The sequence below is a fragment of the Saccopteryx leptura genome, chromosome 1, assembly GCF_036850995.1.
Source record: "Saccopteryx leptura isolate mSacLep1 chromosome 1, mSacLep1_pri_phased_curated, whole genome shotgun sequence".
Lineage (NCBI taxonomy): Eukaryota > Metazoa > Chordata > Mammalia > Chiroptera > Emballonuridae > Saccopteryx > Saccopteryx leptura.
In genome coordinates this window covers 69,570,857-69,585,556 of record NC_089503.1, presented here as the reverse complement: position 1 = coordinate 69,585,556, position 14,700 = coordinate 69,570,857, and the positions used below count along the sequence as shown (strand labels likewise).

Below are 14,700 nucleotides of genomic sequence, written 5' to 3'. Positions count from 1 at the left end.
AAACAGAGTGCCTGTTTTATTTTTATTCTATTGATTGCAAACACGAGATCTGACCTAAGCTCCTGTAAAGGAATAGGGTGGTAGATGGTGGTTTATTTTCATTATATAGTTAATGTCATATGGAAACCAGCAGAGAAATTCCATAGCATGAGCCATAATAGCCCCCTTAAAGAATGAATACAGACTGTTATTCTAGATTCAAGGAACTTCTAGACACTTTAGCAACAAAATTTGGAAGAGTTTCACTCTGGTTCTTTATTATTAGTGGACACAGCTACAGCTACCTGTATGTATCTGTCTTTTTCTTATGCTACCGGCTTTTTTTTTTTTTTTTTTTTTTTGCCCTGTTACCCATACATGTCATGTTTGCAGCATCAGGGGCTCAACTCTAGTCTAAGAAACTTTGGCTAGGGGAGGACTGAGTTGGGTTGGAGTCAAGTGGGGCAAATGAGAAGGGACAGTTGCATAATAGGATCAGATGAAGCACATCTTTGCAATTCACCAGCATCATGAACTAGCAATAGACAATGCTGTGGAAGCAGAATAGCACATGCTAATGGAGTTCAGAGAAGAGAGAGATCACCAAGGCCAGGGTGTGCTAATTATATGCAGTAAGAGCCTGTAGTTATAAACCCATAGATATGCAAATATATGCTGATGGATCAGCACTGAAGACTACAGAGCCATTTATCTCTGGCCCCTGATAAGTGGACAAAATAAATTATTTGTTTATAAATTTCTTTAAAGATTAAACTAAAACCTGTACCTACTTTTCCTCTCTTCTAAGGGCATCCACAGAGTGAGGAGAGAGAGTAGGTACCCCAGACTGGATTTCAAAATTTATTACTTCTGACCTAGGAGATTCTGGAGGTTTGGAACAGGATAAACAGGCCCTTTAAATTTTGACTGGCTGATTCACTCGGCTGAGAGTCACCTCCCATGGCACTTATTTACTGAGGTGATGGTGGCATCTGTTTCTGCCACCCAGATACCAGTGACAGCTTATAAGTTGGCATTACTTCTCTGTCTGTCAGACAGGTCACAGAGAAAAAAAATGCAGGGAATTACTAAGAATGCTGAGTGCTGGCTTAGGCCTTCTTTCTGGGACTCAAGGCTGGGAAGTTTTTGAGGAGCCAAGGCCTCTGGGTGACTCTCACAGAAACTGGGGCAGGCGTTGCTATGGCCAGACTTGTACATACATGAAGCCCGTTCTTCTGAAAGTGGACAAACTAGGCACATTAAGTTCTTAAATTGTCAGTTCTTTGAAAACCCTGGGGTTTCTGTGTTTTTGTAAAATCTGTGAGAATTAATGATGGTGTAAAAATTTTAAGCCTAGTTAAGACATTCAAAATAACATAAGGCTTCCTTTTTGGTTTCTCTCAATGGAGAATCATAAAAAGTAAAAATTTTAAAAATGTTATCTATTCATTCAAAGGAATATTACTCAAGTACCAACTATATGCCATTCTCTGTGTTCAGACTGTAACTTGTTGTAGTACTTACTGGATATTGTAGCACAATCTATATAGTACATAATTTATGCTAGAATTCTAGGACAGTAACAAAACTATCAGACAAGTCTTCAAATATGAACACCATTTTATGCCACTTGAAAGGAGATTCTCACTGGCATTTTTTAATTTTATTAAATTTATTGGGGTAACATTGGTTAATAAAATTCTATAGGTTTCAAGTATACAATTCTGTAATATATTATCTTTATATTGTATTGTATATTTACCACCCCAAGTCAAGTCTTCTTCTGTCATGTATTTGACTCCCTTTACACGTCCCCCATCCCTCTTTCCCTCTGAAAGCATCATACTGTTGTCTATGTTTATGCATTTTTGTCTTTTTTATTTATTCTTGCTTCGGTTTTATATCCACATATGAGTAAAATCATGTGGTTCTTGACTTACTGTGCTTACCATGATATTCTCAAGATCCATTCCTATTGTCAATGTCAGTATTTCATCTTACGACTGAGTAGTATTCCATTGTATACATATGCCACATATACTTTATCCAATCCTCTACTGAAAGACATTTTGGTTGTTTCTATGTCTTGGCCACCATGAATAATGTTGCAGTCTATATGGAAGTATATTTATCTTTATGAGTAAATGTCTTCAAATTTTCAGGTATATACCCAGAAGAGGGATTGCTATCTCATATGGTAACTCTAGTCTTAATTTTTTGAGGAACCTCCAACCTTATTTCATAGTGACTATACCAGTTTACATGCCCACCAGCAGTGCATGAGGGTTTTTTCTACAACCTCTCCAACACTTGTTATTACTTGTCTTATTGATAATAGCCATTCTAAAAGGTGTGAGATGGTATCTCATTGTGGTTTTGATTTGCATTCCCCTAGTAGCTAGTGAAGTTGAGCATCTTTTTAAATATCTGTTGGCCATTTGTATGTCTTCTTGGGAAAAGTGTCTATTCAGGTCCACTGACCATTTTTAATGGGATTGTTTGTTTTATTGTTGTTGCATTGTATGAGTTCTTTATATATGTTGGATATTAATCCCTTATCAAAGGTGTTGTTTGCAAATATCTTCTCCCATTCAGTTGGTTGCCTTTATTTGGTGACAGTTTCTTTTGCTGTGCAGAAAGAAGCTTTTTAGTTTGATATAGTCCCATTCATTTATGTTTACTTTTACTTCCCTTGCATTTAAGGTCAAATTCATAAAATCCTCTCTAAGACCAAGGTTCATAAGTTTATTACCTATGTTTTTCTCTCTGTACTTTTTGTTTCAGGTCTTATATTTAGGATTTTGATTCATTTTGAGTTAATTGTTGTGTATAGTAACAGTCTAGTTTTATGCTTTTGCCTGTGGCTTTCCAATTTTCCCAGCATCATTAACTGAAATGGCTTTTAACTCTTCCATTGTGCATTTTAGCTCCTTTGTAAAAAATTACCCATATACATGTGGGTTTGTTTCTGGGCTGTCTCTTCTCCTTCATTGCTCTGTGTGTTGTGTTTTCTACTGATACCATGCTGTGTTTTTGTTTCATTCTTTTAGTTTTTCCATTGATTTTGAGAAAGAGAGAGGGAGGAGGACAGGGAGAGAGAAAGAGAGAGAGAGAGAGAGATCATCTCATTGTTCCACTTAGTTTTTCCATTTAGTTGTGTACTCACTGATTGCTTCTCATATATGCCCTGAATGCGGATTGAACCCACAGCCTCAGTATGCTGTAATAATGCTTTATCCACTGAGCCACCTGGTCAGGGCCTATGCTGCTTGATTATTATCATTGGCATTTTTAATTCAGCTGTTTGGTTGCAAGTGGACATTGTCATTATTGCAAAAAGGTTAATCATGTTTGTCGAGTGTTTTTATGTTTTTTACCTACCTATCTTCTGAAATATCAAGTGTTCTCTCAAGAAAAGGAACTGGATTTGATATATCTACTCTTTAGCCAGTGATTGTACAAAATGACATGTGAACAAATAGGGAAAGAATAAAAGACTAAATAAATGACAGGTAAAAATGATCCTGCAATATGAGTAGTGCATCTCTGCATTGATAAGGCCATGAATGAATCATGAGGAATCAAATCCACTTTGAAACAATTCTGGATATGACTGTAGGCAAAGAAATAAGGGCCTCTTTCTAAAATCTAATATATTTAAGCTTCCTTCAAATTTCAAATCTAACTACATGAGTCATAAAATAATATTACACCCATAACATGGGTCCAAAAGACATAGTCAAAAGTCTCAAGAGTTCAACAGTGTGTAATGCACAGAACTCCATTTTTTTTGTCTTGAATTTATGGGAGTGTTTAGAAAGTAAAATTTTTTTCCCTTGATTTAGTTAAGTACAATACAAGTAGGATTTTTTTTTTCTTAAAGTATGTATTAGGCAGCTTTGATTCTGATAATTTGTCTCAGAATATAGTGCTACTGTGGTAAAAGGACTAGGGGAAAATTAGTAACATCATTTTTTTGGTCTGTCGAGTCAACATCACACTCAGAAAATTGAATCAGCCCTCCTAGGCAGAAAGTACAGTGTTACTGAAATGACATCAATATGAAAATGTTTTATGTCCCAAAGGAAGTCATCAGTTCTTCTATTCTTAGGCTCTGTGCTAGCGGTTTCAATTAGCTACCATTTTATACATGTAATATTTTAAAATAAAGATGCAGTGAGTTCTCTAAAGAGTCACAGAATTTAATTTTATAGCCAGACAAAAGTATGTTTTTTATTTATTTTTTCTGTGTATACAGAACGTGTTAGATGCACCTGCAGCATAATTAAATGTACAGGCCCTATCTGTAGTGATTTCTTTGTATTCGATTATTTGTCTTACATTTTGTCAGAGTATTTCTGTTAAAATGAGGTCCGGTTTGTAGACCAAAAAACAATGACACTAGCTTAAACAATGTAGTCTATTTTTATTCTACATTAAAAAATACAGACGTAAATAGTCCAGAAGTGGTATAGTGTCACTCTGTATCTTCAGTGACACAGGCTCTGACATAATGCTCCACTGTTGATGGTCTTTGTTTTTATTCTCAAGGTTGCCTCATGGTCCAACATAACCACTGAAGCTCCAGCCATCATATATGGATTCCAGGTCAGCAGAGGGAGGAAGTAGGAGAGAGCAAAATTGTGTATGAACAATTGTAAACCTAATTTTGCTCTACCCTATATATAAAATAGTACTTTATAAAATGTATTACTACAGGAAAAGTGACAAGTGGAAAACTAGGTTTCTATTGCCAAGGAAAAAGGAGCACATAGGTGTTTGGGAGACAATTCACATCTCAGGATGGAAAAATAGAAGCATGATATCAGGTCCTCTTGGGATAAGCAACCCAGAACAATTCCCATAGATCTTGTACCTGCCCCCTCATTTCTTATTTAATTGGTATTTATGCAGCTCATTAATACAAAGCCCTTTTCCAACTGAATTTTTGTGTGGGCAACCACATTTTAGGTACAACAAAGACCGTCATCTCCCAATGTGACTTCTTTATCTGATTAGCATTGTGGGTCTTTCTGTGGCCAAGATCATGAGAAAAGTGCACGTATCTTCATAAAGTGAAATATCTCAACAAAGTGCAAACAGACTGCCCACAGATCAAAAATAGTATCCTAATCTGACTGTTTTGAAAGATATATTTCAATAGCTAACTGAAAGTATCTTTCCTTTTACATCATTTCACACAAAGTAATTTATTTATAAAAACTGGTTTGAAAAACATTTTTTAAGAATGATTTTGCAGCTGCATTTATTAAAGATTGGTGTTGACCATTATAAATTGTATGTTTGCATAACTGATAAACAAATTTACAAACTTGCTAGGTTTTTCTGAAAACAGAGTACTCATCTTCACTAAATATATGCCAACTTCCATAAAATCAGAACAATTTTGGTTATCTTATTTAAGAAACCTTAAATTCGTCTTGCAAATGTTACCGTATTAGCCACGGGGATAAAATAAGTCTACTCTGTTGTAAAGTACCTCATTTTACCACTGATGTAATTATTCTGGAGGACAAAATAGGACTCTGAATTTCTCCTTCCCAATCCTCAGCCCTTCTACAGTGTTGTACACAATAAACAGATCAAAGCATCTCTTTTTGTGTGTTGGAAAGCTTTGTGTTAGGGAAGAATCTAATACTCTCAACAGTGTGGCTAAGCCGTGACTGGCTCATGATAATATTTTACATTAGGTAAATTTTTCTTTTAGTACTTTGCTTATTCTCTTTTCCTCCCTGCCCCCCTTCCTCAATTGGTTCAGGAAGCATTGATTGAGCACCTGTTATACATTAGGGATCATGTTGGGGGTTGGAGCAACTGAAACATGGACTGCGCCCTCACTGAGTTTGTCACACACGTCCTGTGCCTCTGCTCAGGCATGTGGCCACCACTTGATGCCTCAGGAGTCTTGTGGCCCCAGCGGGTCCTGACCTGCTCCTTACCTTCCCAGTCAACTTACCCTTCCTGGCTCTGTGGCCCTGTCTGCTAGAGAGTTCTTCCATTTAAATTTATACCTTTCAATTCTTACCTTAAAGGGAAGATATTGGTAGCAATTTTGGATATGTTAAAGGACGGGGATAGAGCCATAGGATTTCTTTTTAATAACCAAGGATTTTATGGTCCATGGTTCTTTGACCAAAAATTATAGGTAAAATTTATTTGATTGTACTATGTATCATTGTGAGTAATAACTATAAAATATTGCTATTTTAGATCATGTGTCAGTATCCCTAGATTAATTCATTTAATAGAAATTTTACTAAATGAGTATCCTATTTTTAGTAAACTCTCTGAAATCAACTGTTGGGGGTACTCTACAAATAAATATTTAGAGGAACTGTCCAGATCATATAAGCGAATAGATGCCTAGGTAAGGCCAATACCACCCCCCAAAAGAAATTGTAATATATGTGAAAAGTTGTATTCATATATTTATTCATGCAGACATTTGATAAATATTTATGGAATGTGTACTGTATCCAGACTCTGTTTTAGTGGCTAACGAAACAAATGAAATCTCTGTCCTCCTTAAATTTATGGTGTAGTGACAGGGACAATAATAAATTAAACAAAACAAACAAAAAAGATGGTTTCATGTGGAGAAAAAAATTATGAAGTGAAATAGGTGCTTTGAAAAACCACAGGGTGTCCTGGCCACAGTGGTCAGAAAACAGACAGCTCTGAAGTGCGCATTTAAGGTGAGACTGAAGTTTTAAAAGGAGCCATGTCAGAGGATCCCAGAGTGTGGCATTTCAGACTGGATTCTCCAAAGAGGCATGACATTAATAGGTTGATTATGATACTACAGAAGTATCATATGAATTTTAGTCATGCCAAATATGAGCCAAAGTTCCAATTTCTAACCAGACACCCTGTTTTCTATGAAGACTCTTAACTCAAGCCAATCCCATTGGTTTGGATTTCTACTTTTGCATATGGTGAAATGTTACGAGGTGCACAGTTGTCCAGTATGTGTGCTAACCATGCATCTCTCTCTCTTCCTCTTGTATCACCAGGCCTCTGGAACCTGTTTACAGCACTGTGAACAAACTGTGTGATAAGCCTGCTTCTCCCAGGCACTATTCCCCCATTGAGTGTGACAAAAGCTTCCTTCTCTCAGCTCCCTACCCCCACTATCACCTAGGCCTGCTCCCTGACCCTGAGATGACCAGGTACTGCATGCGCTTTCTCACTTCATCTTCTCGAATTGCATGTGCTTCCACAATGAATGAATGGGTATAATCTGTCTCTGCTAACTTGTCTTGCACTCGACCTGTTCCACAAGGTGGACAGATGTCCTGCTCCTTTGGTGCAATGGGAGAAATTAAGAACATTGCTTGTTTTTTTTCCTGGTGTGTTCACAGAGCACTCAGACATGCTCACATGATGCTCCAATGTTCTTGGTTCCCATGCATTTTTAATCAGGTATTAGTTATATTTTTCCAGAAGAATTATATTTGAAATTTAAGTAGCACTTTCTCCCTCGATCAGAAGGATGAAACAGAACATTTATTGAGTATATTTTTGGATAACATTTAATAAACAGTTACTATGCTCCAGGCATAACATAGCCTAAGAAGTAGATACTATTATCAACATTTAATATTTTAGTTAAAATATTTAGTTAATAATTTACTAAATATTTAGTTATAACTAAAATATTAAATTGGTGCCATCATTTAACTGACTTTAGGGGGTACTAAACAACTTGTCCAAAACTACATAATTAGCTGGTTCTAACCACAAAGAATAGCATCTTAAACCTTCACAGTATATTATCAAGCAAAGTGATTATATATCTTCTCTTATTTAGTTACTCCATATATATATATACATATATATATTTTTTTAGTTTAAAGAAGTTAAGACATTGCCTTCAGTATGATATGCCAATAAGTGTGGATTCCAGATTTGATCTTAGAATTTTTTGAGTCCTTCCACAATTTCATAAACAAAATTTTTTTTCTTCAGTGTGAGGAGGAGGGGAGGCAGATAGACAGACTCCCACATGCACCCCAACTGGGATCCACCCAGCAAGCCCACTCAGGGGTGTGATTCCATTGCTCAGCAACTGAGCCCTTCTTAGCACCTGAAGTGGAGGCCATGGAGCCATCCTCAGCTCCTGGGGCCAACTCACTCCAATCGAGCCATGGCTGCCAGAGGGGAAGAGAGAGAAAGAAAAGCAAGAGGGTGAGGGGTGGTGAAGCAGATGGGTGCTTCTCCTGTGTGCTCTGACTGGGAATCAAACCCAGGACATCCACATGCCAGGCTGATGCTTTACCACTGAGCCAACCAGCCAGGGCCAACAAAATTTTATAAAACTAAAGGATGGATATAATTTTGCATTCATATTCTAAAGCATATCTATGGTAAATAATAAATCTTCATTTTTACATAGTAACCAAAGAAAGAAAGCAAAGAGAGCCAGAAAGGAAGAGAATTCAGTACTCTAAGGTAGTTCCAATTCATTTTGAATGGAGAGATCTCAGTTGTGATGTTCCTGGATATAATGGGATGCTTACATAGTTATGTTTTCAGATAGAATATTTTTATGTCTTCACGATATTTTTAGAGAATATAGATTTTATAATACTTCAAAGTGAAAATGGATGTATCAGAACATTATCTCTAGGTTTTTGGTATTTTCAAACAGTGAGTTTAGAAGTCAATTACTGACCTTCCTAGCGAGTTAAATATATCTAACATTTCTAGAAATAAATTAGAAGACCTACTTTTGGCTATGTAATCAGATGGGTCATTTTCACTACTTTGTAACAATTAAATCCTAATAATGCTTTAGAATACTTTATAAATATTAATCATATCTTCCTATATTTTCAGCAAATCATTAAAACTAGTTTTTTATACAGTTAACTATCCAGTTTTGAACCTGAGTACAAAGTCACCATAGTTATAGGGAAGTGAGAAGATACACACACCTCAACCCCTTTCTAGTGATTATACATCTATAGTCAGCTACATAAAGGGAATTGACATTGACTGAGCTCTTCCCTGTGCCAGGCATCTTGTTAAGCACTTTGTGTAAGATATTTCTTGTAACCCTCACAATCACCTTATGAAGTAGATGCTGTCAACACTGGCATTTTAAAAATAAGAAAATTGAGGCTTGAGAAGTTACCCAAAATGCCCAAGATTATCCACTAATAAGTGGCAGTGCTGGGATTCAAACCCAGGTGACCATTAGCACCTGCATTGGCACAGGCATGATGGCAGAGATGTCTTTGCTTGCTGGAAAAATTCTCCACCCATTTCTCTTTTTCTTTCCTGTCTCTATTTTTATCCTGCCTTCTCATCTCCCTTCTTCTGGTTCAGTGTCAATGGACCTTTTTTTTAACCTGTGATCGTTTTAGATGAACATAAACATCTCTAGCATTCCCCTGGGGATGTTGATGCATCCCTTCCTAAAAACTCCCTAAAGCCTATAAGCAGATGATACAGTCTACCTTTTGTGTGGACCTACCAGATATGATTCTTTTCAGTTTACTTTTTGTAATTTGTATTATAAACATAGGGTTTTTTTTCCTAAATTAAAAAATTACAATATAATGTCAAATATTTCTTTTCCAAATTATATCCCCTGATCCTGCTATTCATCAGTCTCCAACCCCCACCCTCTATCACCCCTTTGGGAATTTTATTTTCTATCTATTCAAATTGTCTCCTTTCCCCCAATTTTTACTTTCTTCTTTTCATATTTTATTCTACACTTCTAGAAAAAAGATGTCTCTCACACACACACACATTTTAGTTGTATTATCACCAATACACTGGCACTAAAATTCTTGATTGCATCCCTATTTGCTTCCGTACTCAGTAAATAGCACATAATGAATTGACCCTGTTGGCCAAGCCAAAAACTTGAGAATTATACATAATATCTTGCTCTCCCTCACATCCATAATTTAGTCTACCTTCAAGTCCTATTGATTCTACTTCCAAACTGTACCTCACATTTATTTATTCTTTTCTGCTTCTATTTCCACCTTAATCCAAGCCTCCATTATCTCCCATCTACAGTAGCTCCTAACTGGTCTACCACTTCCATTATTGTCCTCCTGGTATATTCTCAGTGCAGCCAAAGTGATCTGTAAAAATACAGATCAGATCTATTTCTCTCCTTTTGCATTAGTATAAAATGCAAAGTTATTACCATAGCATCCAAGCTATGCATGATCTCACCCCTGCCTGCCTCTTAAACATCTTCCTTTGCTGATCACACTATTTACATTCACAAAATGCACTAAATCTCTTTTTGTCTCAGGTGCTTTATACATGCTCTTTCCTTAAACTGAGAAGCTCTCCTTAACACTTTGCCTGGTGAACTTCTGGTCATCTTAGGTCTAAGCTTAAGTTACACTTCCTCGGAGGAGCTCCCTGAAAGAGAAAATTTGGTTTCCTGTTCTATTCTTTCTTTCTTTATCCCCTTAAGACTCATGCAGTTTATTATTGTACATTTACTTGTGTGATTTTTAAACTAAATGTCTGTCTCACACTCTATGCTGTGAGCTCAGTGAGTGGAATTGTGTCTAATTTGTGCACTGCCATATCTTTAACACTTAGCATGGTGCCTGGCACAGCAGTAGCTCAGACTTACTGAGTGACAAAATAAACACGGAGATAAAATCTTCAGGCAGACAAGCACACAGATACCTGTTCCAGGAATAGGTCATGGCTCAAGCTGTGCTTTACTCAGTTCTTAGTATGTACATAAAACAACTCCATGTATGAGTGGATCCAGGCATGGGAACAAATAACAATACATGGAGCTCATTTCGTGCATTGCACTTTGACCTTAAATGATCTTGACTGCTGGTTTCCACATTGTAGATTCATTAGGTAACCATCAGTTCTTCACAAAGACTGAGGATCTTTCAGAGACTATTTACTTCCTCTCCAATAGAAATGTCTCTGAAGCAGTTGTTTCTTGAAATGCAGACAATAACTTTTTTTAAATAAAAAGTTCAAGGATTCTAGTTCCCCTTATGACACCATCACTTGCTTTTATTCCCACTGTTACCGTAAATAACTTTTAGAATCTCAGAAGTGGATAAGAACTTAGAATTAGATAAACAAGTACTTATCCAACTCCAGTAATGATGAAGAACCCAATCCCTTTGTTGCAGTGGAAATGGTATTCTTTTATGGAGTCACAGAAAATGCATGAGGCTTTTGCAGTAAGATTTACTTTGGGTTGAACTGGAAGGCTGCCCATGGGTTCCCAGTGTCTCATCTCTATTTTTCCTGCCAAGGAAAAAGTCCAATCTCATCGTCATTAAGTATTATAAAGACCAGAGTCCAGATATTCTGTGCCCTGGTTTAATTCAGTTTATCCCCATCCTCATCTGGCCTCCACTCACTGGTCCCAGGCAGCCATTAGAGATGCATGGCTGCTTGGAGAACTTTCAGGTACAGGGAAAGCTCAGTTTCCCAATCAGCAAGAGAGATGGGAGAGGAGAGTTCTTCTTTAGGCCTGTGTTTATATTTGTGGGCTGGGAAGGACTAGCTTTTCTTCAAGCCAACCAATCAGTGTCTTAATTTTCATGAGCTTGCATTGATTCCTCCCACTAACCAATCAGATCTTTCTTCTAAACTAAAACTGACAGGCCTCTATGGCCATCCTTCCTGGCTTCTACTTTACTTGCCTCAAAGAGGAAGCACAGAAGCATCTCCCTGGGAATGGACTGGTTGTACCCTGGGGAGATGAAAAAAAAAACAACTGAGGGATGTTAATCCCCATAATGGAACAGTCCCCGGGGGTGTCTGAAAATGCAACTTCCCAGTGAAGTAAGCAGGCTCCTCAATGTCTGATTCTTCCTGCTTCCTTCCCTTATTAATATTTAGCTACCTACCTTTGTTAACATCTCTATGGGTTTATGTCTTCTACTCTTGGTAAAATATTTGGGAATATTCTGCCCTGAAAAAGATATTATAAAAATGTATCTAATCAAATCATTGAAGCTCTGAGAAAGTGCAAGACCTTATACTAGGACAATTTTTACAAAGATATAAACTGACAAAGCCAACCCAAAAAATGTTTTAAAAAATGCCTAACCCTTAAATTTTATTAGGTAGTAATACATATTTTTCAGGGCATTTGATGTTTTTCCAGTCTAGTTCAGAAGCATTCACACATTGATACAGCAGTCCCTGTCTCCTGTTAGGATATGAGCTACCTCTGTAGAAGTTCGCATGTGTAAACACTTTTATACCAGCTTAATCCCTAATCAACATTCAGGAGAATGGAGGCCAGTCAGTAGAAGCTGGGAGAGTCAACCATCGCATTCTCTACATTTCAATAGGAATACCCCAATTCTAAGCTCTTTGAATTGAGAGCAAACATCCAGGGATGAATTAATTATATACACAATTTACAAATTCTGAAACATCAACTAAAAGAAAACATAGATATTGTAAATTTTTCTTAGGAAAGCACTTTAAATTACTTGGCAAAGGGCCAGCTCTTAAGGCTGTAGATCAGGGGTCCCCAAACTACGGCCGGTGGGCCACATGTGGCCCCGTGAGGCCATTTATCTGGCCCCCGCCGCACTTCTGGAAGGGCACCTCTTTCATTGGTGGTCAGTGAGAGGAGCATAGTTCCCATTGAAATATTGGTCAGTTTGTTGATTTAAATTTACTTGTTCTTTATTTTAAATATTGTATTTGTTCCCATTTGTTTTTTTACTTTACAATAAGATATGTGCAGTGTGCATAGGAATTTGTTCATAGTTTTTTTTTTATAGTCTGGCCCTCCAACGGTCTGAGGGACAGTGAACTGGCCCCCTGTGTAAAAAGTTTGGGGACCCCTGCTGTAGATTATGTTTAGAGTAATTGACTTTAAAGACCTTGCAAAAACAAGAAATGGACAGAGCCTGGAATCAAAATAACATTTGGAGCTCTGTGGAAAACAAATAGGATTGCTGTGGGGCTCCTGCTTCTGCTTTTTTTTTTTTTTTTTTTTGGATTTTTCTGAAGTTGGAAATGGGGAGGCAGTCAGACAGACTCCTGCATGTGCTGGACCGGGGTCCACCTGGCATGCCTACCAGGGGGTGATGCTCTGCCCATCTGGGGCATTGCTCGGTTGCAACCAGAGCCATTCTAGCACCTGAGGCAGAGGCCATAGAGCCATCCTCAGCACCTGGGCCAACTTTGCTCCAATGGAGCCTTGGCTGCGGGAGGGGAAGAGAGAGACAGAGAGGAAGAAGAGGAGGAGGGGTGGAGAAGCAGATGGGTGCTTCTCCTGTGTGCCCTGGCCGGGAACCGAACCCGGAACTCCTGCACACCAGACCTATGCTCTACCACTGAGCCAACCGGCCAGGGCCACTTCTGCTCTTTTTAAAAAATTTTTATTAAAGGTAGTTTTTGATGTTCTAATTGGTTTTCTATTTGGGGAGAATGGTAAATTACTCAGTTTGTGATATTCCTAAGGCAAGAAGGATAATATTGCAGTCTGTTTTCTCAATATGTATGGTATATTTGTATTCATCCTTCTACATAACTGGTCCTAATTATTGTTATTTTGTCATTAATAATCAGAGGCAAGATAAACCAGATGAAGGCTAAGTAAAATACGTTAGCAGATTTTGGATAGGAAAAGGACTCTGAGGCATTATGTGATCATAAAATATCTTCACTCAACGAAAAGTATACATTCATGAGACTCAGACTAAGTACCAGGCATTATCCTAGATACTAGGGATTCAGAGATGAATAAGCCACAGTCCTTCCTTTTAAACAGTTCAAGGATGTGTACATGAAGAATTCATTACTGTGTTGTGAATGATGTAGATCTACTAAAAGCTCTCAATTTCTCCGGTGTAGCTAACCCCTAGGTAACTAAATTCTGACCAGTATAAGAGGTTGTGATGGAAGCGAGCATGATCTTAGACCAGTGGTAGTCAACCTGGTCCCTACCGCCCACTAGTGGGCATTCCAGCTTTCATAGTGGGCGGTAGCAGAGCAACCAAAGTATAAATAAAAAGATAGATTTAATTATAGTAAGTTGTTTTATAAAGATTTATTCTGCCAAACTTAGCAAAAATCCAACATAAAGTACTTGGTAAGTAATTATTATTATATGCTTTAACTTGTTATAATTCTGCTTTATAAATTTTATAAAGTAAAGTTACTTCCCTACTTTATAAATCACCATTACTGTGGAACCGGTGGGTGGTTAGAAAATTTTACTACTAACAGAGATACAAAAGTGGGTGGTAGGTATAAAAAGGTTGACTACCCCTGTCTTATACTGTCTCTGCAGAGGTGTAAATATACACACAGGAATGTTTCTCACTCACACCTTGTTTCATCAATTCCTAATCATTTATAAAAAGCATTATTTAAGGGAAATGTATTCTTACTTTCTCATAGGTCCATCTGCTAGTACAGGTACAGAGCTCAGAATCCAGGTAAATTCACTCCCTTTATAGAAAATAAAGTTGACAGCCTCAAGGTATTTCCAGTTTGGGGACAAAGAGCAAAGTGTTTATCTCACAAGACCTCAGCCACATGCTGTGGTGACCTATCTTTGGCAAATTTTGAATCCTTGCAAAATAATAAAAAATTTACCTGGGCCTTTAAAGTTTTAACTGTTTCAAAGTCTGTATATCCAAAATCAAATATACTTTCTAGACATAATACTGTAATAAAAGTACATGTGAGTCTCTAAAAGTAAGCAAGGAAAGA

General features: G+C 37.4%; 1 protein-coding gene across 15 annotated transcripts in view; it reads left to right on the top strand.

The window, feature by feature from the left end:
* The window catches only part of DLG2 (discs large MAGUK scaffold protein 2), a 2,140,731-nt gene that overhangs the window by 1,665,021 nt on the left and 461,010 nt on the right, over positions 1–14,700 (top strand). For 10 of the 15 annotated variants that reach the window (XM_066369732.1, XM_066369783.1, XM_066369774.1 and 7 more), the window contains one exon: positions 7,014–7,169. The exons of the other annotated variants lie outside the window; for them this stretch is intronic. In XM_066369732.1, coding sequence (XP_066225829.1) covers positions 7,014–7,169 — 156 coding nt within the window. The remainder of the gene's footprint in view (positions 1–7,013; positions 7,170–14,700) is intronic. 15 annotated transcript variants of the gene reach the window in all.